The sequence below is a fragment of the Rhea pennata genome, chromosome 6 (assembly GCF_028389875.1).
Source record: "Rhea pennata isolate bPtePen1 chromosome 6, bPtePen1.pri, whole genome shotgun sequence".
Lineage (NCBI taxonomy): Eukaryota > Metazoa > Chordata > Aves > Rheiformes > Rheidae > Rhea > Rhea pennata.
Genome location: NC_084668.1, coordinates 35571772 through 35596628, shown reverse-complemented (window position 1 = coordinate 35596628; position 24857 = coordinate 35571772). Strand labels below are relative to the sequence as shown.

Below are 24857 nucleotides of genomic sequence, written 5' to 3'. Positions count from 1 at the left end.
GGGCGCGCGGCCGGGCGGCAGCGGCCCCCGTCCCTCCCTGCACCCGCCAAAAAAGGGAGAAATTGAGTTACGTTTGGCAATAATTCTAATGGAAAAGCTAATGGGATGAGCAGTGGTCCTCAGCCAGCGGATGACCCAGCAGTTTCGCCCGCGCTGGCAGCAGATGACCATCTAAACCACGTTCGGGTAATTCCTCCTCTCGTTAGCAGCACAGTAACTCATACGCATAAATCCATAGGCGTTTGCTGTAATTTCTTTAAAAAACAGGGCTGGAAATAGAAGTAAAGAGCACGCAGCATGGGAGCGTCACAGCACGTGTCGGCTGTAAATCTGTCGGGAAGCGGCACGACCCCGTTCCCGTCAAATCGGTGGGAAAGCTGCCGCTGGCTTCCGAGGAAGCGGGACGGGCCCTGCCCTGGCGCGCGGGCTGTGTCCGCGCCGGCGGCCCCGCCGCGGACTTCGCCTCCGCTGGCCGGCGACCGGTGGCAAAAGGCGTTGTAGCTGACGTGAAACACCTGGGGGGCTGCGGGGAGCTTTGGGAAAGCAGCCGGGGCAGCAGCAGGTAACTCGGGTTCCCATCACCGTTTTCTTTCCTGAGGTTGTCTCCTCCTTGCTCAGCAGCGGATCAGCGCTGGTACCAGTTCAAGGTCGCGTTCGCGCTCCTGTACTGACCTCAGCCAGGGGAAACACTGTCCGAGCGAGCGGGGAAACCCGCCGCCGTGCCGCAGGCCGTGTCGGGGCCGTCGCTGGTGGGGCTTGGTCGCCGCCTCCTCCTCCGTGCACGTCCCCAGCGAGGAGCGATTCGTGCTGGGGATTGGTATTACGCTCTGGTACTGTGTTGTGGTTTGCGAGGGCTATTTATACACACAGAAAATCACACTTTGCTAGCTTGATAGTAGTCTAACTATAAGCAAGTAGTAAATAATAGTTGCATAATTTCCACACCAAAATACAGTGAATAAGGCACTAGCTTGACTTGCCACTGACTTTTCATTGACTTCAACAGGAGTTTGAGCACATCTGAGCTGCGGAAGATGCAAAATAAGGTATCAAAGCAGGCTCAAAGAGTAGGGGTGCTGCAGCCCTCCGGGTAGCGACTGAAGCATCAGCTCCGTCTGCCCGGGCGAAGCTGCCGCTGCCGCTGCCGGCGAACCCCGCTGGCGCCGCCGGAGCTCGCCGCGCTCCCGAGGTGGGAACGCGCCCGGGCGGGCTGGCACCGCGGTGTCGTGGACGCGGGCTGGTGACGCCCCGCGTAGCGGGGCCGAGGCGACGGGTCCCGCCGCCCGAGACGGGCCGCGCTGCAGCGGCCGCGCTTTCACGCGCGGTGCGGCGTGCTGCCTCCGCCGCGCGCCGGGGCCTCTCGGCTGGTCACGAACGCGGAGGCAGGAGAGGTGGCCCGGCTTTCATCCCTTTGTCCGCCCTAACGCTGGGGGACGGAGCAGCAGGCTGGACCTCGCGGTTCTGAAGCAGCCCCTCGGCGCGGGGGGCACGGCGGCTCCGCGGGGAGAAGCGTTTGCGCGCCGGGAGCCGCTGCCCGCGCAGGTGCAGCGCGGCCCCGCGGCGGCGGCGCGCAGCGCCAATCCTTGTCCTGACGCTCCCCCATCCGACAATTTTTGGGTGTCCGCCTGCGCCTCGCCGCGCTGCGCGCCGCGCAGGGCGGGCGCAGGGCGGGCGCAGCGCCGGCGGGGGCTGCCGGGGGCGGCGGGGCCGGGGGCGCGGGGCGCGGGGCGCGGAGCGGGCGCGGGGCGGGCGCGGCGCCCCGAGGGGGCGGTCCGCGGCGGGCGGGGGGGCGCGGGGGCGGCGCTGCCGCGCGGCGCTGACAGCCACATGCCGCCCTGCCTGAAAAGGCTGCGAGGCGCCGGCGGGGAGCGAGAGCGCGGGCAGACGGCGCCCCGGACCCAGCCCCGGCCCCGGCCCGCGCCGCCGCCGCCGCCGCCGCCGCGGGGGATGCGCTCGGCCCCCGCCGCCCGCGCATGAGCCCCGGCCCCGGGGAGAAGGAGGCCCCCGAGGTGCCGCTGCCCGTCGCGAGTGGGGGCGCCCACGCGGCGCGCCCCGGGCAGCCAGGCGGAGAAGCCCGGCCCTGCAGCCGCGAGTGGAGAAGGGTGTTTTTTTTATTATTATTACTATTATTTTTTTGCATTTTATTTTATTGATCGTTTCCTCCGAAGCATGGATACGTTTCTTCTCGCGTGGGGATTTCTAGGGCTCTGCTTGCCCGGCTCCGGAGACGCGGGGGACGCAGGTAAGACCCCTCCGATGAGGGCGGCGGCGGCGGCAGGGGGGAGAGGATATGTGCGTAGCGGGGTGGGGGGTGCCACGGCCACGCGTGGGCGCCGGAGCACGGAGCCCGGCCCCGCCGCCCACCCGCAACTTTCTCCCCGCGGTGCGCGGCGCTGTGCCCGGCCGCCGGCATCGCGGGCGGCGAGAGCAGCCGCGCCCCGGGGACGGCTGCCGCCGGGGGAAACTTTAGGTGAGAAAATGGCATTTTCGGGCGGGGAGCAGAGAGCCGCGCCAGGGCGGCGCTGGGAGCCGGGCGGGCGGCCGAGGGGCCGGGGCCGGGGCCGCCCCGTCGGGGCCCCGCTGCCCCCGCCGGCCGCGGCTTCGCGAGCGCCGCGGCGTCCCGGGACCGCGGCGGGTTTGGGGGCGGCAGCGCGCGGTTTCGGGGCTTTTATCCGCGCGGGAGGCGGCGGCGGCGGCGGAGGGGAGCGGGGGGCGGCTCGGCCCCGCCGCCCGGAGCGGTGCTGGTGCCAAGCCGGGGCTGGCGAGCGCCGGGGTCCGCCCGCCCCACCGCGGCCCCGGCCCCGGCCCCGGCCCGGCGGGGGGCAAGGCGCGACGGCCCTGCGCCCGTCCCCGCGGCACCCCGGCCCCGGCGTGGCCCCGGCCGCCTCCGAAGGGGAAGTCGGAGGGACTCTTGGCTGAGAAAGTCCCTCTCTTCTTCACGGCACCGGAGCGTGGATGTTCCCGACAAATGTGCTCCGTGCACACGCAGTTGCCAGTTGGCATCGCCTCCTTCCTTACGATTACGAAGGGGCGGGGGGGGGTGAAAAAAAAAGAGAAAATCCTCATCTTTTGTTCAGATGAGAAACAAACGAGTAGGTCCTCGGTGGGGCGGAGGGAAGGGAGAAGCCCAGGGAGGCCTCCGCCTGGGGAAGCGGCGTGTGCGGGCGCTGCCCGTCTCGGAGGCAGCGCCGCGGGGACGCAGCTCTGGCGCGACCCCGGGCTCACGCCGGAGGAGGCACCGGCCAGCGCCGGCCGCCCCCTCCTCTCCTCGAGTGGGTTCGGGATCGGGACTTGTTGCCGGGAAGGGTTTTATGAGCCAGCTGCGTCCTGGAGGCCGTTGAGTCGCGGTAAGAGATGTTTACTTGAACGCGGGGCTTTCCCGGTGAAGCAGAGCATCACATGGTGCCGGAGCCGGCGAGGAAGCCCTCTCCTCCTCTCCTCCTCTCCTCCTCTCCTCCTCTCCTCCTCTCCTCCTCTCCTCCTCTCCTCCTCTCCTCCTCTCCTCCTCTCCTCCTCTCCTCCTCTCCTCCTCTCCTCCTCTCCTCCTCTCCTCCTCTCCTCCTCTCCTCCTCTCCTCCTCTCCTCTCCCTGCGGCTGACGCCAGCCGAGACGCTGCTGTGGTGCCGCAGACCTGCTCGAGTGACTTTATCGCAAGCCCAGCGAGCGAAGGGCCGCGGTCGGGCGACGGTCAGCGTCGGTAAATCAGCCAGCCTGGCAGGAAAAACGCGCCCGCGGTGGGCGGATTTATGTTTCAGCCCGGCGTGTCTGAAAGCCTTCCCCCGTAACGAAAGTCCCTCTTAAGGCTCCCGGAGGGAGGTCAGCGGAGAGGGGAGATGTGGTTAGCAGACAATAATATGATAATCCACAGGACAAAAAAGCTTCGTGCACTATTTCTACAGTAAGAGGTAAACAGCGCAGCCGCCAGCCTGCGCGTAGCCAGGCGCGGCGGAGACGGCCGCCGGGGGGGGGGGGAGTCAGGGGGCCCTGCAGCCTGCGTGTTTCTCATCTTCCCCCAAAAAGCGATCCAGCAAGAGAGTAACGGGTCCGAGGGACCCAAGCACCGCGTCGTTCAGACGCTGTTTGTGCTGCTCGCTCTTGAAGCCTTCCAGTTTGCTTAAGAGCCGGCGCTTTTGGTCGTGACTTAGGAGACGTAGCGAGGCGGGGAGGGGGACCAAAACAAGCGGCACGGGGCCGCAGGCACGCGAACACGCGTGCGAACGCGCGCAGCGTTCAGGGTGACGCCTTCTGCCCGCGGTGCTGCTAACCGGGCTCGTGCTGCGAACAAAAACCTTTTTAGCCCCGGAGTCAGGGGGCTGTCGGGAGCATCGCGGCAAACTGCTGATACCAGCCCGGTGGGGGGCTCTGACCCGGGTTAGGATGCTGGGTCCTGTTTTTCTAACTTTCCTGCTGCAAACCCACCCTGGTCTGTGGCGGCTGGCGTGACGGCAGGCACGCTGCTCCCGGCAGCTCTCCGGAGGCGCTTCGCACCGCCGTGCCCCGCTCCTTCGCTCCCCCCTTCAGCGCTTCCTCCACGCTGGGCACCTCGCGGCGGCCAGGGCGCAGAGGCAGCCCGCCTCGCGGGGCCGTCGGAGGAGCCGGCTGGGCTGCTCTCCTGGCGAAACCTCCAGTGCCACCGGGCGCCCGGACGGGGTGGCCTTGTGTCGCGGCCAGCCCGGGAGGAGACAGCATCCTTCGCACGGCTTAGGAAGCTGTCAGGCTCAGATAAGGCTGGGATCCTATCCGGTGGGACCCCCAGCCGTATTAATAAGGAAAAATTAATTTTTAAGCACTGGGATGGCTGCCAAATTATATGACCTCTGACAGAGCAGCTGTGCTAGGAAAAATAAACGGTATATATCTGAGACCCGTGGCGCTATCTGCAGCCGCAGTGGAAGAAGCCGGCGTTTAGCCGGGGCGGAGGGGGCAGCTTGCGGCAGCGTGAGAGCAGGCGGGACGCGGCCGAACCCGCTGCCCGTCGTGCAGCGGCGTCGCGGCCGCCGGGGGAGCGCGGAGGGCTGACGCGCCGGCGCTCGCTGGCGGCGCTTTGGCACGTCGCCGGCTGTAACGCCCGGGCGAAGCGGTGGCCGGGCTCTCCTCAAAAATCCCTGTCGCCGGGCGGGAAGCCTCTGGCGCGCGCTGGCCTCTGCGCGCCGCCTCCCCGAGCCCGGCCAGGCACCCCGGCGGGTCCCGCGGGCACCGCGCGGGGCCGTCCCCGCCCCTGCACGTGTGCACGAGCGTGCGTGCACGAGTGCGCGTGCACGAGCGCGATCACCAGCGCTGCCAGGAGCCGCCGCGCCGGAGCCGCCAATTACGTCAATTTTTATACATATATATAAAATAAAACTAACGCTACTAGGGCAGGTGCCCTGCTGGCATTGCGTTTCCCTGTGCTGTAGGATGACAAGTGCCAGGATTGGCACCACGTAAAGCCGGGCAGGAAACCGCATCGAAGGCGCAGAGGGTGGGGGGAGGAAATCAGCTGAAGTCCCTCGATTTCAGAGCGAGCCACCGGGATTTGCTCGCAGGATTTGGCCCTCTCCTGGTGCACGAGGAAGCTCGAGTAGGTCTCTGTTTCCGATTGCCGCTCAATTCGGTGGACTGAGCTGGCAAAGGACGGGCGGGTGCCGGGCGTCCCCAAATCTCGTTTCCCCGCTCCTTCCCTCCGACGCGCTCGGAAAGGCCCGCGGAGGGGACGGGGACGGCGGCGCGGCGCTCAGCGCGACTGCCCCGTGGCTCGCTCGGGAGCCCTCGAAGCCCTGGCCAGCCGCGGCCGTGGCGGGCTGGCGCGGCCCCGCCGGCGGCTTTCCAGCCCCCGCGGCGCGCTCGCTGGGCAACGGGATGTCCCGCGCACCTGGCGGGCTTGGCTAAGGCTCCGGGGTTTAATTCTAATTTTATTAAGCGAGTTGAAGGCTGGCAAAAGCTGCCGGAGCCCATTAGCTGCGGAGCACGTCTCGCTCCTGATGCGTAAGCGGCACGGCTGCTGCCCAGCCGCGCCGGTTTTTTGCGTTTTTGTGTGGGTTCAATGCAGTCGGCTGGAAAGGAGGTGCTTGCGTGGCAGCTCTGCCGTGCGCAGAACGGGACTTGGGGGGGTTTTTTGTTCTTCTTCTTCCTTTTTTTTTTTTAAATAAAAGTCAGGGCTTGGCACATCTGAGCCCTGAGCTGAGGCAAATCCTTGTCTGCCAGGGGGCCCAGCGATGGAGGGTTTGGGGTTTTTTTGTTTGTTTTTTGCAGGTGTTTTTCTGCTAGGTACCAGGGGGTTGCTAAGAGCCCAGCAGAACGGATGCAAAGGCATCGGTCGCCGGGGGCCTCTTCGGGCGGCTCCGAGCAGCCCGGCCCCCCGCTCCCCTCCTCCCCTCGGAGCTCCTCGGGGCGCGAGGAGCCAGAGGGAAGCGGAGGGTCGGGCCCGAGCTCTGCTCCCGGGGTCGCTCGCCAAGGGGGAGCCCCGGGGGGCTGCCGGGCTTGCCGCCGCGGCACAGCGCGTTCAGCCGCGGCGGCGCCCGCAGTGCCCGCAGCAGCCAACGCGAGCGGGGGGCTGGCGGCTCCCGGGCGGCGGGTGATGTTGGTGGTAGCAGCCTAGCGGGTTGCGCGCGCGCGCGAAAGCTGCGGAGACGGGGAGGGGATGACGAGGTGTGGAAGGGCTGGCTGTATTTTCATTGCTTCGAGACTTTGCCCTTTCCAAGAAAAATAATCTGCAGCTTGAATATTTCTCTTTGCTGGAGGGGGTGGACATGTGTGCAAACGAGGTGTGAATTTTTATGAGAAGGTGTGAAAGCGCGTACATAAGTGAAGTGCGAATTACACGTCTATTTGTACGTTGATGTCAACAAGTCCGTGAATTTCTTCCTTCCACGTGAACGTCTCCCTCCCTCCCTCCCTCCCTCCCTCCTGCCCCAGAGCCCCGTAGACACGTGTGCGGGCAAATAACGCCCCGCTGAGCGGGGGGGAGAGGCGCGCGAAAGAGCGGGTTTGTGAACGCTCGCGCGAGGAGCCGCGCCGGGGGCTAGCGGGAGGCGCCGGCGCCCCGGAGCGGCGTCTCGAGCCCCTGTCCCCTGCCCTGTCTCCGCAGCTCAGCCGTGCGGCGGCCGCCTCAACTCCAAGGACGCCGGGTACATCACCTCGCCGGGCTACCCCCAGGACTACCCCTCCCACCAGAACTGCGAGTGGGTCATCTACGCCCCCGAGCCCAACCAGAAGATCATCCTCAACTTCAACCCGCACTTTGAGATCGAGAAGCACGACTGCAAGTAAGAACCTTCCTCCTCCTCCTCCTCTTCGGCGGGTGGTCGCCGGCGCCCGTGCCCGCTCTTGCCCGACGCCGCGGGGCCGGTTCGGCGCCCTGTGGGGCTTGCGCTGCTGCTCTCCGCACACCAGGTGGTGGTGGTTTCTCCACCTGGAAACTGGATGTCCAGGGAAAACGATTAGCAGCTGGTAAAGAATAATTAGTGGCACCGTAAAAGGCTGAGTTGCTAACGGGGTCTGGGCAGAGGTACAAGCCTGTCAGCCCCCCCACCTCCCCAGGGGCTGTGCTTTTTTATTATTTATTATTTATTATTTATTTATAAGCGGTCTACCAGAAAGAAACGAATCTGGGGGCCGTGCCCGCGTTTGGCAATGACTCCCGCCCGCGCGCCGGAGGGCCCGACGGGAGGCAGCGGCGGTGCCGCCGCCGCCGCGGGTGGGAAGGAGCCTCGGCGGGGCCGGGCGCCCCGCGGCGGGCGCGGGAGCCGGGCCGGCCGGCCGGGCTGCCCGGGGCGCTCCAGCTGCCGGAGGTGGACCTCCGTAACCGCTTCCTTCGGGCCTTCCTCCGTCGGCGTTTCGTTTTGCCTTATTAGGCTAAAGTTTCTCCCTCATAAAGCATAACATTTACATTCCTAAAACCCGTTCTAAGGCAGAAGGCGCTGCGTGCCTCCCCCCGCCCCGACCAACGTGAAAGGAGAAATTTGGAGTAATTGAAGCCCCAGCAGGTCCCTCTGGACCGTTAAAAGCTGCTTTTTTTTTTAATCCAAGCTGTAGCGAGGCGGCCCCAGCAGGTTTTTTCCGCAGAGCTTCCCAGCACACGCTGCCCAAGCAGAGGATGAGTAACTCCGAGCCAGACCGGAGAGGACTTGGGGGGCCGCCGCGGCAGTGTGCAGCCCCCTCTGGTGGCACATGCACGCCGTGGCAGAGGTCCCCGGAGACGCACGTGGGCCGGGGGCTCCAAAAGCAGGCAAACGGAGGGTGACGGGGCGGCAAGGTCGGGCTCCTCCTCCCGCCCGTGGCTCCCCGCCGCCTGCCGCAGCGTTGGCACCTCCCGGCCAGCCGGCGGCAGGTCGGGCACGTGGGGCGAGCTGGCCGGCGAAGGGCCCCTCCGGCGGCCCGAGCATCTCCTAACGCTTCCTGCGCTGCAGAAAGCCGAGGTTTGAGGGCTCCTGCGGTGGGATGCAACGGGAAGTGACTGCACTTCCTGCAAGGCCGGAGAAGCTCCTGCAGCGCTGGAGAAGTTGAGTGTTAACCTCGCAGGCGGGAGAAGTCGCAGATGAGATACTAAGAAAGGCATTTACTTGGTGGTACGCTTGCGGTGTGGGCAGCCAGAAGCAATGTTTCCAGCGCACAGGAAATAGTTCAGTGTGGGTAACATGACGCTGCAGCTCATCTCGTCCTCAAATGAGGTTTTGCGTTTTGTTTTAAACTTTGGCCGGTATCTCCTGTATGGCTCGTAATCCCCGTTGTCTTCCAAAACGAAGCCTCAGCGAGCGGGTTAGCGACGGCAGCCTCCGGCCCCTCGCGCGGGAGGCAGCCGGCCAGGGTGGCCCCAGTCCCCCGGGCGGCCCCCCAGGGGCCCCCGAACGCAGAAGAAACGTCTGGTTGCCCGTGGCCGGGGATCAGCGCCGAGCTTGTCCGAAAGCCTCGAGTGGGTGCGAGGGAGGGAGCGACCCTCCTCCGTGAGGAGGCGTCCGCCGGTCGGCGGCGGAGCCCCGGGCGCCCGGGCGGGCAGCGGGCAGCGTATCGGGAACCCCCAGGGCCCGTCGGAGCTGCGGGTGGCCGAGGGACGTCCAGCAAGAAGTAGGAGTAAGCCCCCTGCCCGTGCCCTTGTCGGCACGGGGGTCGAGGCAGCTGCTCAGCTTCCTTCCTCTTCCGTGAGCGGTTCCGTGACGCTTTCTTCGCGCTATAATTTTGTTTTTGCAAAGAAAAGGGAAGGGGTAAGGACCGGCGCTCGCGTTAGGCCTTTGGTGACGCTGATGGCTGGCAGCTGATCGTGGGCAGGAGCATGGTCGGGGATCGGCAGAGGGGACTCGCCATTTGTCCGCGTCCACTGCCACTTGCTGAAGTTTTGTGACCCATTTGAGATATATGTGTATATATATACACATACATTTTTTAGGCTTTCTGTCCTGAAAGCCCTCTGACTTTTTATTTATTTTATTTTATTTTTTCCTTCCTGCTACTCATGAGCAAAACATTTCTCTGTGTCTTTAAATGTGGCAGATGGGGATTTCTTCAGATGTCCAACAACCCAATCGAAGGAGACCTCTGGAGACCTCTCCCCTTCCCGGTCCCCCTTCTCAGCCTGTCTCTCCCCCGCGGTCCGGAGGCGCGAGGGCCGCGGTAACGGCGTGTCGGGGGAAGCAACCGATCCGCCACGCGCCGCGAGCGCAGCCCGTCGCCTTCGGTGTCGGAGGCTCCCCGCCGGCGGGCCGGTCCAGGGGAGACCCCCCGTCCTTAGCGCGGGATGGAAATTGCTCGGTGGGCTGCTCGGGGGTCTGTTCGTGCGACCTTGTTGATGCTTGGCCACGGGTTCGGTTCGGGTCGAAGCGAGCAAATGGCTTTGTGAGGAGGAAAGCAAGGGCGAACGAGGGGCATCTGGTCCCGGTTACCGCCAGCTCCTCGGGCGTCTCGCGGCTGAGCCAGCCCTTGGGACGTCCCTTCGGACCCTCCTCCTGGCCGGAGCCGGAGCACGGCGTGACGGTCGGGCCCCGAGGAGATCCCTGTCCTGCTGCCCAGCTGGGGGACGCTGGCCCCAGCCGCTGCCCTGAGAAGGTGCTGGGACTTGGTGTCCCCCATCCGCAAAGCGACAGAGCAAACGTTTGCTCACGGTCTTCTACCTGCTCTGCTGCTTTCCGGCAGTACGTTTTCCTCTTGCGCTTTGTGGTTTTTATTTATTTATTATATACATTTTTTTTCTTTCTGGTAGTGTTCGAGTGTCTGTGAGTGGTGACAGTAAAATGACAAAGAAACTAAAGTCTAGTTCTTTCCACAGATGGATTGTAGCAGAAGGAGGAAAGTGCAAATGCAGTTTCTCAAGTGTCCTGCGTTCCGGGGTAGGGAAGGGCTGCGAGTTGCCTCGGTTCGGCTGCAGCAGCAACAGACGGCAGAGCGCCTCGGCGAGGGGGGCTGCTCGCGGCAGGCCTTGTCTACTTCATTCCCCGTTTTACCATGGTCCCCCCGCCACGCAAAGGATACCAGGGACGTCTTGCAACAAAAGACCCCCTTGGCTGAAGATAGAAGGGGGAGGAATTTATAGAGATCGCTTTGGAGGTGGGAATAAAATTTCCTGCGCAGCAGCCTGCAGCAAGCCCCTCCAGCGCCGTTAGGGCGCCTCGTCCTCCTGCGCGAGGAGGGGTTTCTCCTGCCGGGCGCCGCGGGAGAGCGGCACGGCGCGGCACGGCGCGGCGCGGCACGGCGCCGGGGGCTCTCCCTGTCCGCGCCCCGCTACGGGGTGAAGCAGCCCGGGAAATGCAAACCGAGGCTCCCCGCCGTTTCCATTTTTTTGTCTTTGAGACGTTTCTGAAGACGTTTTCCAATCTGTTGAGGTTATTCTCTCTCCTTTCTCTTGACTGGATGCCTGGATTTTTTTTTTCCCCCTCTCATTTCTCAGAAATTCTGGTCAGATTTTTTGAGGGGATAAGACGATAATCCGAGGCGCAGCGGAGCGATTACAAAACTCCGCGGCATTGCGGTTACTCAAGATGCAATTGCATGTAGCAAATTCAAAAAAAAAAAAAAAAAAAAAAGGAAGAAAATGTTTGGAGGAATGCCGAGGCGTTCGGCGCAGAGGCACGCAGCCCAGGCTGCCTCTCCCGCTGCCAGCACCGCATCACGGCGACGCCAGCCGTGGAAAACCCCCTGCAACAGCTTCAGCTCGGAGGGTTTTATTCTGACTCTCTCCTCGCCTCTGCGCAGATTAGGAGCGATTGCCCTTAAAGTGATGAGTTACACAGGTGTAAAAGCAGTTCAAGTCAAAGGAGGCTCCGAGTCATCTGCCACGCTTATAATTAATTACCTTGATTAAGTACTGGCAGCTAAGATCAAACTTTGTAGCTCTGGTTTCGTCAGATGGCAAAGGTGTTTGCCTCTGCTCCCGTGACTATTAAAAAATATATATAGTATTTAAAAGTCGCGAGTGCTTTCTGCAGCAATGTAACCTTTGTAGGGTATGTCCTGCGGTTGCTTAAGACTGTGAAAGACAAGAAAACTTTTCCATGATTTGTTTTTATATATATATATACATATATATATATATATATATAAAATGCAGCTGCCCATGAAATAATGATTTGGTTTGAAGGTGGAATATGGGAGAGCACGAAGATGGGTGGCGATGCCGAAAGAATCGGCGAGGCTGGCTATAGCGTGTAATGGGCATTAATTCCAGCCGCCCCTGGGCGGCAGAGCTGGCGCGGAGCTGCTGGTTCGCTGCTTCTGAGCCACCTTTGTACTGCAGCTGCAAGCCCGGTCCCGGGAAACAGGCTTTTCCTGGAGCACGGGTATTTGAAAATAAATCCCTGTGGTTGTTACAACGGCTCCTCAAAACCAGTGCCCTCGAGGGAGGCGTCGTGTTCGCGGCACTGAGCTTCCCAGCTCCAGATGAAGCATCGGGGAAGCTCGGGTTGGAGCCCCGTGGCTCCTTCCTGCTTGGCGAGCACCGGAAAGCCGGCTCAGCTCCGTGCCGGCCCAGGCGCTCCCGTGCTGTCCCCGGGGCGGCTCGCAGCCGTCCCGGAGCCCACCAGCCCCCGGGTGGACAGCCGGCAGGTCCGGGCAGCCCCGGGGGACGGGGAGCGGGCGTCGCGGCTCCGCTTGGAGAGCCGGCGGCAAAGCCACCGCCGCCGAGAAGGCGCAGGGGAGCGGGAGACCGGGAAGCAGCGGGTTGGCAGGAGGAAAAAGCAAGCGAGCGTGGGTAATACAGGCGTTAGAAGTGCTTTATAATTAGTTTATAAAAGCTCTCTTAGCATCAGCAAAGCACTTTCTGCTAGAAATCTTTAATAAAAACGCAGCAATATTTGTAAGCAAGGTATGTTTTCCGCTTAATTCCGTTAAACAGCTCCAAGAAGAGCATCTCAGCAGCGCAGGTCCCCTCCCTTCTCAACCCCCCGTCGTCTGGGTAGTTAAAAGCACTTTAGCTTTGCCTCTCTGCTTTAAAACTCCCTGGTGGGAACTGTGCTTGCTTGAGATGGTTTTAAACCAATTGACTGGCCTTCCTGCTCAGACAGCTGCTGAAAATAACTGTTATGCTGCGGTCACCTTCCCTGCAAGACAACTTGCCTAATCCGTTGACCCTCCTTGTGGGTTGCGGATGCTACACCCTAACCCCCTCGTATTTGTGGTTGCCTCCGTGGAGCGATGCCCAGACGAGGAGGAGAAGTGGGCCTGAAACGTGGCCTCGGACACCGCGGCTCCCCCGGCAGAGGTAATGGCAGAGAGCTCAGCCCATGAGCGCGCTGGTGGCCCTTGGCTGGAACGGCGCGTTCGGTTGTAGGAGAGAAATGTAAATTGCCGGGGACTGGTCGAGACGGTTTGCAGGCCGCATGGGTTTGTGTCCCACCCAGCCGTGAGCTAGGCTATAATTATCTGGAAATGAGATGGTTAGAGAAGAAAGCATCCACAGGGTTGGATTTTCTTCCTTCCAACTTTTCTTCTCGTGTTTCACATGGGAAGAACTAAATCTGGAAACCACGCATAAGCTCAACAGAAGCAAAGTTCTGGCCAAACTAGATTTTAACATGGCCGGTGACCCAACATGAAGGGAACGGGGTTTAATCACCGTGTTTGATCGTGGGCCAATGCGTGGACGTGACCGAAGCTCGCGCCGCCAAAAGAGTCTGCGGTGGGGATGAGCCGGTGTCTGCGCTGAACTGCGTGTGCTTGGGAAGGGGCGTCTCTGGTGGCTCGTTTCTGAGGCCTTAAGCTTAACGGGTACATGCTCTTGCAGTACATCTGGATAGGAAACATCTCCTGACTGTAATATTGTCCCAGTTCACAGTTTACGTGACCTGAAGGAAGACGGTTTTGCCTCATGAGGAGTGGAGGGCTTGGGCCAAGGTTTTTTAACTAGAAAACTCGTATGTGTTTATGTTCATTTCGCATTTGGCAAAAACGACTCCCTGACCTTCTCCTAGGGCCTTCTTTAGTTGTTTGCAACATTTGATTTATTAAGGATTAGCTCCAGTAGGAGAAAGCTCAGTTAGATGCTCGGATGAAGCCAAACAGGGTTTAATTTAGAAAGAGGCAAATATTTCCTGATGATTTACTTACTCGATTCATTCCTTTCATTTTCCATTTGCAGATTGGCCATGAGCAGATTGCAATATTCCCAAATTGTATGTATTATTGGAAGTTATTCACCCATTCATTAAGCAAATAATTCTTGGTCCAGAATTTGCTTCAGAAGTTGCTTCTGCAGCATGGGTTGGTTTCCGAGCCATGCGGCTAGCGGCAGGGTGTTTTGTGCGTTGGCTACACCAGGAGCTCTGCTCATTGCAGTGGTTGAAGCCATGTACTGCGTTGGCGAGTTGCAGCCCCATGAGGATGCAAGCACATGTTTTTCCCTGCGATGCGGATAACCTGTGCCATGCACGTGGCAGCTTTTGCAATCTAGTACGTTACCCATGTTTTGCCAACATTCACATTTCTGCCAGATTCGTTTTTGCCAAATATACACGATTTCACTGGTAGCTGGTAGTCTTGGGGCACAGCCCTGAACTTCAGATGTGAAAGGGCTACACGTGCAGTGAGATCAAGTCACTGCTCGGAGAACAAAACGTCCCTGCTGTTTGCTCAGTGCTACTTCAAACAAACAGACAAACAAGGAGGGGAAAGCTCTGCTTGGAAGAAGCACTGCCGTCTGCGTTCCTCCTCCCCCGGGAGAAGATGGTACCAGCCACACGTGATGGATGCTAGGAGGGTCGCTCCGGGTGCCGTCGGGGTGATGAGGTTATAGGAAGCTGCACGGAGCAGAGCTCTTCGCTGACATCCGTCTATATCCACCCATCGGCAAAGTCAAACGTTCCTCCTGGGCCAGTGCTCCTCATCGGAGGCGCTTCTCAAGGTCGCTTGGCTTATTGCACCTTGGCCAAACCCCTTGGGCCCGTAACCACGTGAAAGGCTGGCTAGCTGCTGGGTCTGGCACGGACGGGATTTATCTGCTGGCTCCCAGCTGGGTTTAGTCCCGGAAAAGAGGGGAACCAAAGCCGCTGGGGCCACCTTCCTTCATGGAGGAGCGCACTGAGCTCCTGCAAGCTTGCTGCGAGTCTGCTGCCTGCCGACGCGTGCTGGGCAGAAGAGGAACGAGTCACATGAGGATCACCCTGTATCCAGCGAGCTGCTTCTCCTTTCGGCTCTCGGTTTCCGAACGGGAGATCTCGTGACAAGGGAGAAGGGCAGACTCCTGGCACGCTGCAGCGCGCCGTCCCTCCCCGTCCCCGCGAGAGGAGCTGCGGCCTGTTGTTCAGACAGGCTGATACAAAGCGAATACGCGGCGGAGGAGAGACGGGCGTTTTCTGTAAATGGCAGCGTGCTGGCCGGAGGTGGGGAAGGGGGGAGAGCGAGCGTGTTGGAAGGCAGCTGAAGAAGAACAAGATGTTCGCGTAGAAGCTGTCCGCTTCTCCACCGCGTGCAGCGCCCGCTGCTACCCAGTCACGGCCTAGCTGGCAGTCGGAGGGAAGCCCCGGTGGGGATTTCGCCAGCCAGCCAAAATCTTTGGTTAGCACTTTGTAAAAGAGGGTCGGTATTGCTGTCCAAGCGCTAAGTAAGCGTAGCAGCAGCACTTGCTGAAGGACCAACGCGGTGTCAGGCAGCGCACGGAATAGCTGCCTGCTCGTGTTGATCGGACATTGACTTCTTGGGTAACGATTGGTACGTGCTTGGCCAAATCCCACCTGGATAGTGGAATAAGGGGGGCCGTGACGTGCCGGCTGCCAGAGCTGGGCTAAGTGGCACAGTAACACTTCGGGAGAGATGGAAGGGGAGGAGAGCAGCCCTCGGAGGGCTGTGTCTGAGCTTCTCCCGTGCCAAAGCAGTCTTGTGGAAACGCAAGCTAATTGTGTCCTAAATTTTTAAGCCAGCTTTGAAGCTGGAGCGTATGTGGGTGCGGTAAATTAACGATGTCAGCAGCGATAGGGGATGAGACTTAGATGCAGCCAGACACACAGAAGGGAAAGCTGCACGGGTGGGTGGGGTACAGGGGGCGACGGAGTCCCCCAAACCTGTCTGGACGATGGTCTTGTGGCATACGCAAAGCAGTGCCTGCATCCCGCGGCGTCTCCTGGGCTGGCGGCTTCACTGCCGTTTCCCTGCCTCCGCAGGTACGACTTCATCGAGATCCGGGACGGGGACAGCGAAGCGGCAGACCTGCTGGGCAAGCACTGCGGGAACATAGCACCTCCTACCATCATCTCCTCTGGCTCCTCTCTCTACATCAAGTTCACGTCGGACTACGCCAGGCAGGGCGCCGGCTTCTCCCTGCGCTACGAGATCTACAAGACAGGTCAGTGTGTGCTGGCCACGGCCACCTGCACAAGGAGATGCCTTGGCCCCGCTTCCAGTATGGCTTTGAGCAGGTTCTCCGCAGGGAAGAGGCTCCTTTTCCCCGTTTTATTTGTTAGACGGGTCTGTTTTGTCCTGCCTCTGCGAAGGCGGGGACGAAAGCGGCCCTGCGCGGCCGCGGGAGCGAGCGTGCCGTGGGCGCGGCGGCCGCGGGGCGCGCGCTCCCGTTTGCGGTCGGCAGCTTCCGTGGGGCGGCCCCCCCGGTCCCCGCTCCGGCCCCGGCGGCTCCAGGCTCAGCGTCTCCTTCCCCGCGGGGCTTTGCCTTGCCAGGGGGTTCCCAAGGGATGACAGAGACGTTTGCACCCCCCCGCCACGGTCCTTATCCAAAGGGGAAACTGAGGCGCAGACGCCTGTGCCAGTGGAGGGGAGGCTGCAGCCCACTGAGCAGCAGCAGACCTGCGGTCGGGGAGAGCTTTCTCCAAAAAGCAGCTGTCTGTGCTGCCCCTCTGGGAACCGGGTCCTTATTCGGTGCCGTTTCGGCAGGGACGGGGTGGCGGGGTGCGGGCCGGCCGGCGGCCACCGTTTCGGGCCCGCCAGGCGCACACGGTCTGTCCCGCCGCTGCAGGCTCCGAGGACTGCTCCAGGAACTTCACGGGCTCCAACGGCACGATCGAGTCCCCGGGCTTCCCCGACAAGTACCCGCACAACCTGGACTGCGTGTTCACCATCATCGCCAAGCCGAAGACGGAGATCCTCCTCCACTTCCTCATCTTCGACCTGGAGCACGACCCGCTGCAGGCCGGGGAGGGTGACTGCAAGTACGACTGGCTGGACATCTGGGACGGCATCCCGCAAGGTGAGCCGCGCCGCTGCCGCCCCCGTTGGCGCGGCCGTCCCCGAAGCCCTCCTCCCTCCGGGGCGCGCCGGCGCTACCTCGGCGGCTCTTCCTCTTGCAGTCGGCCCCTTGATCGGCAGGTACTGCGGCACCAAGATGCCGTCGGACATCCGCTCCACCACGGGCGTCCTCTCGCTGACTTTCCACACGGACCTGGCGGTGGCCAAGGACGGCTTCTCCGCGCATTACGACCTGGTCCAGCAGGAAGTGCCGGAAAGTAAGTCGGGAGCGCTGGAGCGGGAGGCGGCGCGGCGCGAGCGGGGCTGGGAGGCGCGTTTGCCAGGGCTGGCCTCCCCGGCTGGCACCAGCACCACGTGCGCTCCTTCCACGGGACTGAAGGATGAGTCACGTCTTCTGACCTTTCCTTATCTTTTGGCTTGCTCGTGAAGTTTTCTTAATGCCATTTGAGGTGAATTTTTGCTGCGTGTGCTCAGCTCAAAGGGCCTGGGGGAGGGCTTCAGCCCCGCGGGTGCAGCAGTATTGCTGAAGACTGGGGCGGGGGGGGGATCTTCCCTCCCTCCCTCTGGTTTTCCAAAAACATACAGCCCCAAAGTGCTGACAGCAATTGCATAGATGTCTAATTAAAACATGCCCAAAGCTCGAAGCAGTTCAACCCAAAATTTGATTTAGACCCCTTATTAGAGGAGAATGAGCTCGGTGCGAGGACAGTAAGCCGTGTGCTTTGCAGCGTTTTGATCCTTGGTGTTAGCACACGCAGGCTGCGAAAGGTTTCGCTTTCCCGCGGCGCGTCTGCACCGGAGCTACGGCTCGCGAGAGCTCCTCCGAGAGCTGCGCCGCAGCACGAGCGCCTCCGGGGCGCCCTTCCCTCCTGGCGGTGGGGGCCAGGGACCCCCTGGGTTGCGACCGCGTGGCCGAGAGCAGGGACGCGCAGGACGGCGGCGGCTGGGTGGTGGAGCCTCGCGCTGAGGCCGAGGTAGGGGCGTCCCCGCTGAGGCTGCGTGAGTTGAAGACCCTTCCCTGGTACATCTTGCTGCTCTTTGTTCAACCGTGCTTTAGTCCCTTTCCTACTCTCTTCTTTAAAAAGTCTGGGAAATAAAACGCTAGTGACACAGAAAGCTTGAGAAACCAGGCACAAGAAACGTTAGGAAGCCGGGCCTGTTTTGATTTGTGCGGGTGTAAATTGAAACTTTAATGACACCACTGAGATCTTAACTTGGCCCGTCACTTCCAGCCTGGAGTTGACTTGGCGACGTTAAAAACACAGGCAGTTTGGTGGAGCTCCTTTGGTTTACAGCAGCAGTGGGCTTTGGCCCACGCAGTATTTCCTATCAATATTTTCTCTGTTGTTGTTTTAACGGGACAGCTGCCATAAAATATATGAGATGTGCAATGAGATTGAGCTAATTGTGACTTTTAAAAGCCTTAGAAATGAGGAAGCTCAAACAAGAGCATGCCAGATCCTTTCATGTTCAAGGCCGGTTAATTCCTATGGGCCTAATATCCTGTGCAGCAGCGCATATGTACGCACAAAACCTTTAAAACAGTCCATTCCTCGCCTTGTCAGTGCTTATGTTTCACTTTTGCTGCCTTCAAGGAGATGGAGAACTTCATGGCGAGGGGTCTCGGTACGTCTTGATGTGGGTGGATGGAAGGAAGGGGCAGAGTTGTGTGCCAAAGCTGTGCAAAGGAGGAGGAGGTGGAGGAAGATCTGGACTGCATTAGTTTGCCAAAAGCCATCTGAATGTAAAGCCACCCCGTCTTCAGTTTTGCGGTGCTCTCCACGAGCCTGCCAACCATGCAAGGTGGTGCAGACCTGCTCGTCTTCCCGGGCGGGCAGCTGTGCTCGGCCATGGCTGGGGAGGAGAGTTCGTGGCCGCCTTGAAGTACAGGGCCCGCAAGCTGAGCTCTGGGTGTGTGTCCCCGCTCCAGACTTCCAGTGCAACGCGCCGCTGGGGATGGAGTCTGGCCGCATCTCCAACGCGCAGATCAGCGCCTCCTCCACCTACTCAGACGGGCGGTGGACGCCGCAGCAGAGCCGGCTCAACAGCGACGACAACGGCTGGACCCCCAATGTGGACAGCAACAAAGAGTACCTCCAGGTACGCACGCTGCTGGGGGCTTGCCGTCCGCGGGCGGCCCAGGGGTGCCCAGGGTACCCGCGGCGAGTGCCTTGGCGCAAGGCCAGCGGCTCTACCAGGGGTCAGGCCACCCCGACACGGCCCTGCCATTCAGATGCCAGCATGAGAGCTGGCTTGACCCGCTGACCTTCTCCAGCCCCCTCATCCTCGCCATTACCTCGGAGGGCTTTCCGGACAGACTCAGGGAGCTCCACCACCATCCTGAGGACCAAAATCTCAAGGAGGCATGTGGAAAAACAGCTAGAACAGTATTTATCCCAGCAGTGATGCTGCGAGCACGAGTGGGCTGAACCTCATGCAGGGGCCTGGTGGAGCAAAGGCTTTCCCCAGGACCTGGCTAGCAGTCTCTGTCCTCAAAGGGTTTCTGGCAGCGTCACATCGCTGTGAGACGCTGCTAAAGGGCACTGAGGAGGGGAGGTGGTGAAATGTCATTGCCTCGAGCAGATGTCTCATTCTTCATTCATAGCAGTGCTACCAAGCCAGCTCTGCTGACCTTTCTCAACCCACATTGTGAAAAAAAGAAAGGGAAAGCCAGGAACTGCAGCATTTGCTAATTGGACATCATGCTTTTATTTTACATGGGAAAAGTCAGCCTCTGTCCTGCTTTCATGGACGTGAGCTTCCAGCCTCTGCGCAGCTCCTGCTGCCTGGTGAGAGGCAAGGAGAAGGCTTTGTGATCGCCCCATACAGACAGATGCTAACGTCCTTAATCAGTTGTGCCCCGTGGTCCTCCTTGCGAGTGTCCTGCGGAAGTCAGCCCAGGGTTTTTTTGCCCATTAAAATCAGTTCTTACGGGTCTTTGGGGATCCGGCGTGCAGCCACAGATGGAGCGAGACAGGCTGAATTTGCACCTTACTCATATTTCAAAGGCGGAGGGAGGACCTCCGAAGCCCGTCTGGGCTCCCAGGTGGTCACCGCTCCCTCTCCTGACCCTTTTTCCTCCCGGAAAGGTGGACCTCCACTTCCTGACGGTGCTTACGGCCATCGCTACGCAGGGAGCCGTCTCCAGAGAAACGCAGAATGGCTACTACGTCCGCACCTACAAGCTGGAGGTCAGCACCAACGGGGAGGACTGGATGATGTACCGGCATGGCAAAAACCACAAGGTAAAGGCCCTGTTGTCTCTTTTTGCGCGCGCCGTGGTGAGTCTTGCCACCGATGGGAGGGAAGAGAGCTCGGGGAGGTTTCAGGGAGTTTAATCTTTGAGGGACCTTTTGTCTGGCGAGTTGTTAGAAGGCCGCGGTGATGCTCTGAGCAGAAACGGTCCTTTCTCCTCTGCACAGCAATGAGGAAACGCTGTTCCTTGGAAAACCTGGCTGCTGTTGCATCTTTCGCGGTGGCGAGAGTATGTTCTTTGACTGCAAATGAAGGAGAAAATGCTTTCACAGCCTGTGTTTTGCCATACAAGATTCATTGAGCTTTTACGGCCGCAGCCCCGTCTGCATGCTGGGTTAACAATCACAAAACCGCGTGAAGCTGCGGCTCAGGAGGTATTGAGGCCTGGAAATGAAAGGGCAAAAATCCTGCCAGGGGACCGCACCATCCCGCGGAACAAAGTGGGCAGTAAACAGCGAGGAGCACGTCGGGCTGCCAGAGCGGCGGGCTCCGCGCTGGCCGGCGCGGCAGGCAGCGACGCTTTGGGACCTTGGGGGTGGCGCTGGGCGAGCAAGGGGGCCCAGGCGGGCGCTTCCCCAAAGCGCTTCCCGGCAGCTCCCGCTCGCCCGGCGCTCCCGGTGCGCTGGCCGTCCCCTCCCTTTGCCGGCGCGGATGCCGCTGCCCTGAAACGCCCCGTCCGGCGTTCGTTTCCTTCCCCTCGGCGCCGCGGGGCTCCTCCTTCCCCGCGAGCCTCTCTCGCGCTCCAGACCCGGCGCAGAGCTTTCCCTGCACCCGGGCGGCTCTTCCTCGCGCCGCGCAGGCGCTGGGCCGCCGGAGCTTTCCCTGGGAGCGTTCCCGCGGGGCTGAGGCGGGCAGGGGACCGGCAAAACCCTGGCTGGGAAGATGTGCTAAATAAACACTGCAGCCAGGCCGCGGTTTCAGAGTAGCCAGGGGTAGGAAATTTACCTTTCCGAGCCTGACCCGGGCGGGAACCTGCCCTCGCGAGGGACTTCAGTCGCAGGTTTCCCATCCCTGAGGGATGCGGTAGGAGCAAGGCCCTAAGGGCAGGCTGCTGTCAGCCCAAAGCCAAAGGAGTTGCCACCAAATGGGGACGTGGCACTTGAGTCCTACCAGCTTTTTTCCAGCTCTCTATTCCACCCTTCATTAGGAGAGGGGAAAAAAGTGGGGGGGGGACCCTCTCTCTCCTTTTTTTCGCTCCTTTATTCCACCCTTGCTTCTTTCCCGTATCCCGGCTTCAACTTAGCAGACGCCTCCTGAGGCTGCAGGATAAGTAAATGCCTCTCCGTGGCTTGCCTGCCCCTCGCGCGGGGACGGCGGCGCTTCCTCCCCCCTCGACGCCGGGCCCCTCGCCGGGGGGCCGGGGCGCCGCAGCCCCCCATCTGCCCGCCCGCCGCCTCCGTGTGCGCCGGCGGGGTGCGTCGGGGGGTGGTTCGGGTCGGACGCGCCCGGCGCTGCGGCTCCTCCGTCCCGAGGATGGGGATTTTTTTTTTTTCCCCCCATCCCTGCCCTTGGCGCCGAGCTCCGCGGCGAGTCAGCTCAGCTGCGCGGCTCCTGCCACCTCCCGGGCTGGTCCCTCACGCAGCCCAGAATTTTTTTTTTTTTTTCCCTTGCTGGTATAAATTACTGTGACTTCTTGTACTTCGACGGAGACATGTTGATTTGCGCCGTTCGAAAACTTGGCTCCAAATACGTGCTGAGTGGGATGGAAAGCAGAGAGGACGGGAGGAATAGCAATGTGCTATTTCGGTAAGGGGGAAGAAATCGCTGCTTTCTTGGCGCTCCCGACTTCACACGTTTTCCTGCTGGCGCTTCGCATGCCGCGAGTGCTAATTTGAGGCAGGATGCAGAGCCCGTGGAAGTCAGCGGGACTCTCTGGGTCTGGAGTCAGCATTTTCAGGGCGGCGAGACACGCTCGGCCACGGGCTCTGCTCGGCGGCCACGGGACCCGCACGCTCGCGATGCTTTGGGAGGGGGGGTAGAGACAAGATACCTGGGAGGAGCCCGTTTTCCTAAGAGCACCAAGCACCTGCCCTCCGAGAGCCGGGCCCCTTTCGTTACGCTGACTTGGATACCCAGCTCTGATCTGCTGGCGCTCTCCAGGAATGAAGTAGGTTGGGGCAGGTCCTGCCAGCGCTGCTGCTATCAGAGCCAAGGGTCCGGTGTCGCTTCTGCCCTCGCAGACTGGAGTCCGGAGCACCCAGGCCCTGATTCAGAGCCGTCCTCAAACTTGCGTAGCTGGTTGAACGCGATCCAGCCCGAGGACATGACTGGGCCCCAAGACTAGAGCAGAACTGAGGCTGTTCCTGGAAGCAGGTGGTGGAGATCGAGGCTGTGTGAGAGAGGCTTTCAGCAATGCATTTGGTAGTGATGAAGCTTTTGGGCTCAGTCCTGGTTCTGCTTTCCATCAAGCTTGACTTTGCAGAAGTCAGCAACAAATCGCATATTGGTGTAAATTTGGATTCTGGCCCCTGATGCTTGTATGTGCTAAGAGAGCTAAAAAAGAACAAAACGGGAAATATGTTAAACCGAAAAGAGCAGCAAACCTCATCAGTGACTGTTAAACATGCTGGTCCATATGCAACCTTTGGCTCGTGGAGCCTTCAAACTGCTGGTTGTGGGAAGCGAAGGAGTTTGCCAAGGGAAGGAGCTCTCCAGGCTTTTGGTGCCCAAGCGTCTGCTCGGGGCACCGTCAGAGCCGCCGCGCTGGCACGGAGGGACCTTCGGGCTGACCTGACGTGGTGCTGCTTGTGCTAAAATAGTTGCAGGGGCTCAGAAAAACATTTCCTGTCCTCCGGTGTTAGGTTCGGGGTAAGGTGTTGTGTGTCAGCCGCTGTGTTGACGTAAAGCCGGAGGCTTTGCTGCGGTGTGGAAATGCATCCCTGCCGCCTGTGTGCGAGCGCCCACCCACGTACGAGAAGCACGCGCGCGTGCTCGAGGGCCGCTTCGCAGTAACCACTCTTCTTGCAGCCCTCCTGCTGGAGAAAAGGGTATCTGGTGTCTGCCGAGCAAGGAAAAGGATGGGAAGCGGGGTCAGAGAGGATAAAATAGGATATTAAAAACACATAAACCATGCTGTGCCGCTGAACGGTAGCAGCGTGACGTATATTCTCCAGATTAGCACTTCTGCCCAGGTTCACGTCGGCTCCAGATCCCAGTCACCGGGCGGCACTAACCCGGCCCGAAAGCCTGCGTGCTTCGAGGCGAGCGGGAGGCGCGCGGCCAGCCTGGGGGCCCGGGGCGTCGCGCTGGCGGCACAGGAGCTGTCCAAAACCGCGCCCCAGTGGGCGTTCTCCTCTGCCCCCCTTCCCGCTCCAACCTCCGGCGCCGCGGACCGAGCCGGAGGCCCGAGCGCCCCGTCCGTGACCGCGCGGGGAGGCTCGGAGGGCCGTCTGGCGGGTGTTGATCGCGGCCATCTGGCGAGGCAGCAGCCTTCTCGCGTCGTGTCGGATCGCGAGCCCCTCCGAAAGGCCGTCTCCGTTCGGGGAGGGGGGCTGCCCGGGCAGCAGCTCCTCGCGCCGGCTGCCGGCCCGACCGCTGGCCCTGCCGGGAGAGGCCCTGACCGCGTTTCCGCCCCCTCCCCGCTTGCAGACGTTCCAGGCGAACGAGGACGCCACGGAAGTGGTGCTCAACAAGATCCACAGCCCGGTGCTCACCCGCTTCGTGCGCATCCGTCCCCAGAGCTGGCACAACGGCATCGCCCTGCGGCTGGAGCTGTACGGCTGCCGCATCACCGGTGAGGGACTCGCCCGGCCCCGGGCCCCCGGGAGGGCCGCGTGGGGAAGCGCCCGGCGCTAGCGAGAAGGTTTATTGCCTCCCTCAATTGCTCAACCCGCGGGAAGCCCGGGGGCGCCCCCTTCGCCCGCCGCGGACGTTCACGCCCTTGCCGTCCCTGCAGATTCGCCCTGCTCCAACTTGCTGGGGATGCTTTCCGGCCTCGTCCCCGACACGCAGATCTCGGCCTCGTCCGTCAGGGGCTACGACTGGTCCCCCAGCATGGCCCGCCTGGTGAGCAGCCGCTCGGGCTGGTTCCCACGCGTCCCCCAAGCCCAGCCCGGTGAGGAGTGGCTGCAGGTGGACCTGGGCGTCCCGAAGAACGTCAGGGGCGTCATCATCCAGGGCGCTCGTGGAGGCGACAGCGTGACCGCCACTGAGTCGCGCTCCTTTGTGAAGAAGTTCAAGGTGGCCTACAGCATGAACGGAAAGGACTGGGACTTCATCCAGGACCCCAAAACGATGCAAGCCAAGGTAGGTGTTGCCCAGGACAGCAGGAGGGCTGCGAAGGGGGGTATGTTGCTGGCTGTCTCCAGTCTCCCTAATGGGGTCTTGGGAAATCAGTAGCTTCCTCTCCTCTCAGAGGTCCGGGGATTTGGGCTGTCACCATGAAACCCTCCTCGTGTCCCCTGGTCGTGCCCATAAGCCGTCCTACAGGCTGTAGGTTCCACCTTGCCTCCAGGTGGGCAATTTCCCTTCGTTTCTTGCTATGGACCAAAAGGTCCAGAACTTCCCCCCAGCGCTTGGCATGAGGAGAAGTGGCCTCCAGTGCAGGGCTGGGGACGTGAGCAGCACCATCGGCTGTGCCCGGCTCCTGCAGGCCACAGCCCCCGCGATGGGGGGTTGGATGGCGTTCGGCACAAACTACTTACCGAGTTGAAGGAGAAAGCACGCTGCTGCTGTGGCTTGCACTTCTGAAACAGGAGGGTGAAGCACATCACAGCTTCTCCTTGGGAAATTTGCTGTATGAGGATCCTGGACCTGGAAATTCCCCCTGTTTTCCCCACTTCACTGAAGTTGCCGCTGATCTTTCTGCTTAGCAGCGCAGGAGCAGCAGGGAGCTTGAGGAATGACCGAGTTTGCTGCTGCTGCCTGTTTGGTCTCTAGGCGAACGCGTAGATTTGGGCGAGTTCTAAGTTCTCCCGACCGTACCAGCGAGTCTTAGAAGGCCTGCTGCTATCTATAGCCCCGTGTTTATTCCCCACGTCCTGGCACGTAAGCTGAAAAGCAGCAGTGCT

The 24857-nt window shown here is 61.2% G+C and overlaps 1 protein-coding gene across 7 annotated transcripts in view; it reads left to right on the top strand.

The window, feature by feature from the left end:
* The first annotated feature begins 1949 nt into the window (after positions 1-1949).
* Positions 1950-24857, top strand: part of NRP2 (neuropilin 2) — a 43657-nt gene continuing 20749 nt past the window's right edge. For 6 of the 7 annotated variants that reach the window (XM_062579072.1, XM_062579071.1, XM_062579073.1 and 3 more), the window contains exons 1-9: positions 1950-2242; positions 7067-7244; positions 15558-15739; positions 16364-16594; positions 16695-16850; positions 18524-18693; positions 19683-19838; positions 23437-23581; positions 23744-24093. In XM_062579072.1, coding sequence (XP_062435056.1) covers positions 2170-2242; positions 7067-7244; positions 15558-15739; positions 16364-16594; positions 16695-16850; positions 18524-18693; positions 19683-19838; positions 23437-23581; positions 23744-24093 — 1641 coding nt within the window. In that variant the 5' untranslated portion in view covers positions 1950-2169. The remainder of the gene's footprint in view (positions 2243-7066; positions 7245-15557; positions 15740-16363; positions 16595-16694; positions 16851-18523; positions 18694-19682; positions 19839-23436; positions 23582-23743; positions 24094-24857) is intronic. The other variant, XM_062579074.1, reaches the window with a different exon arrangement.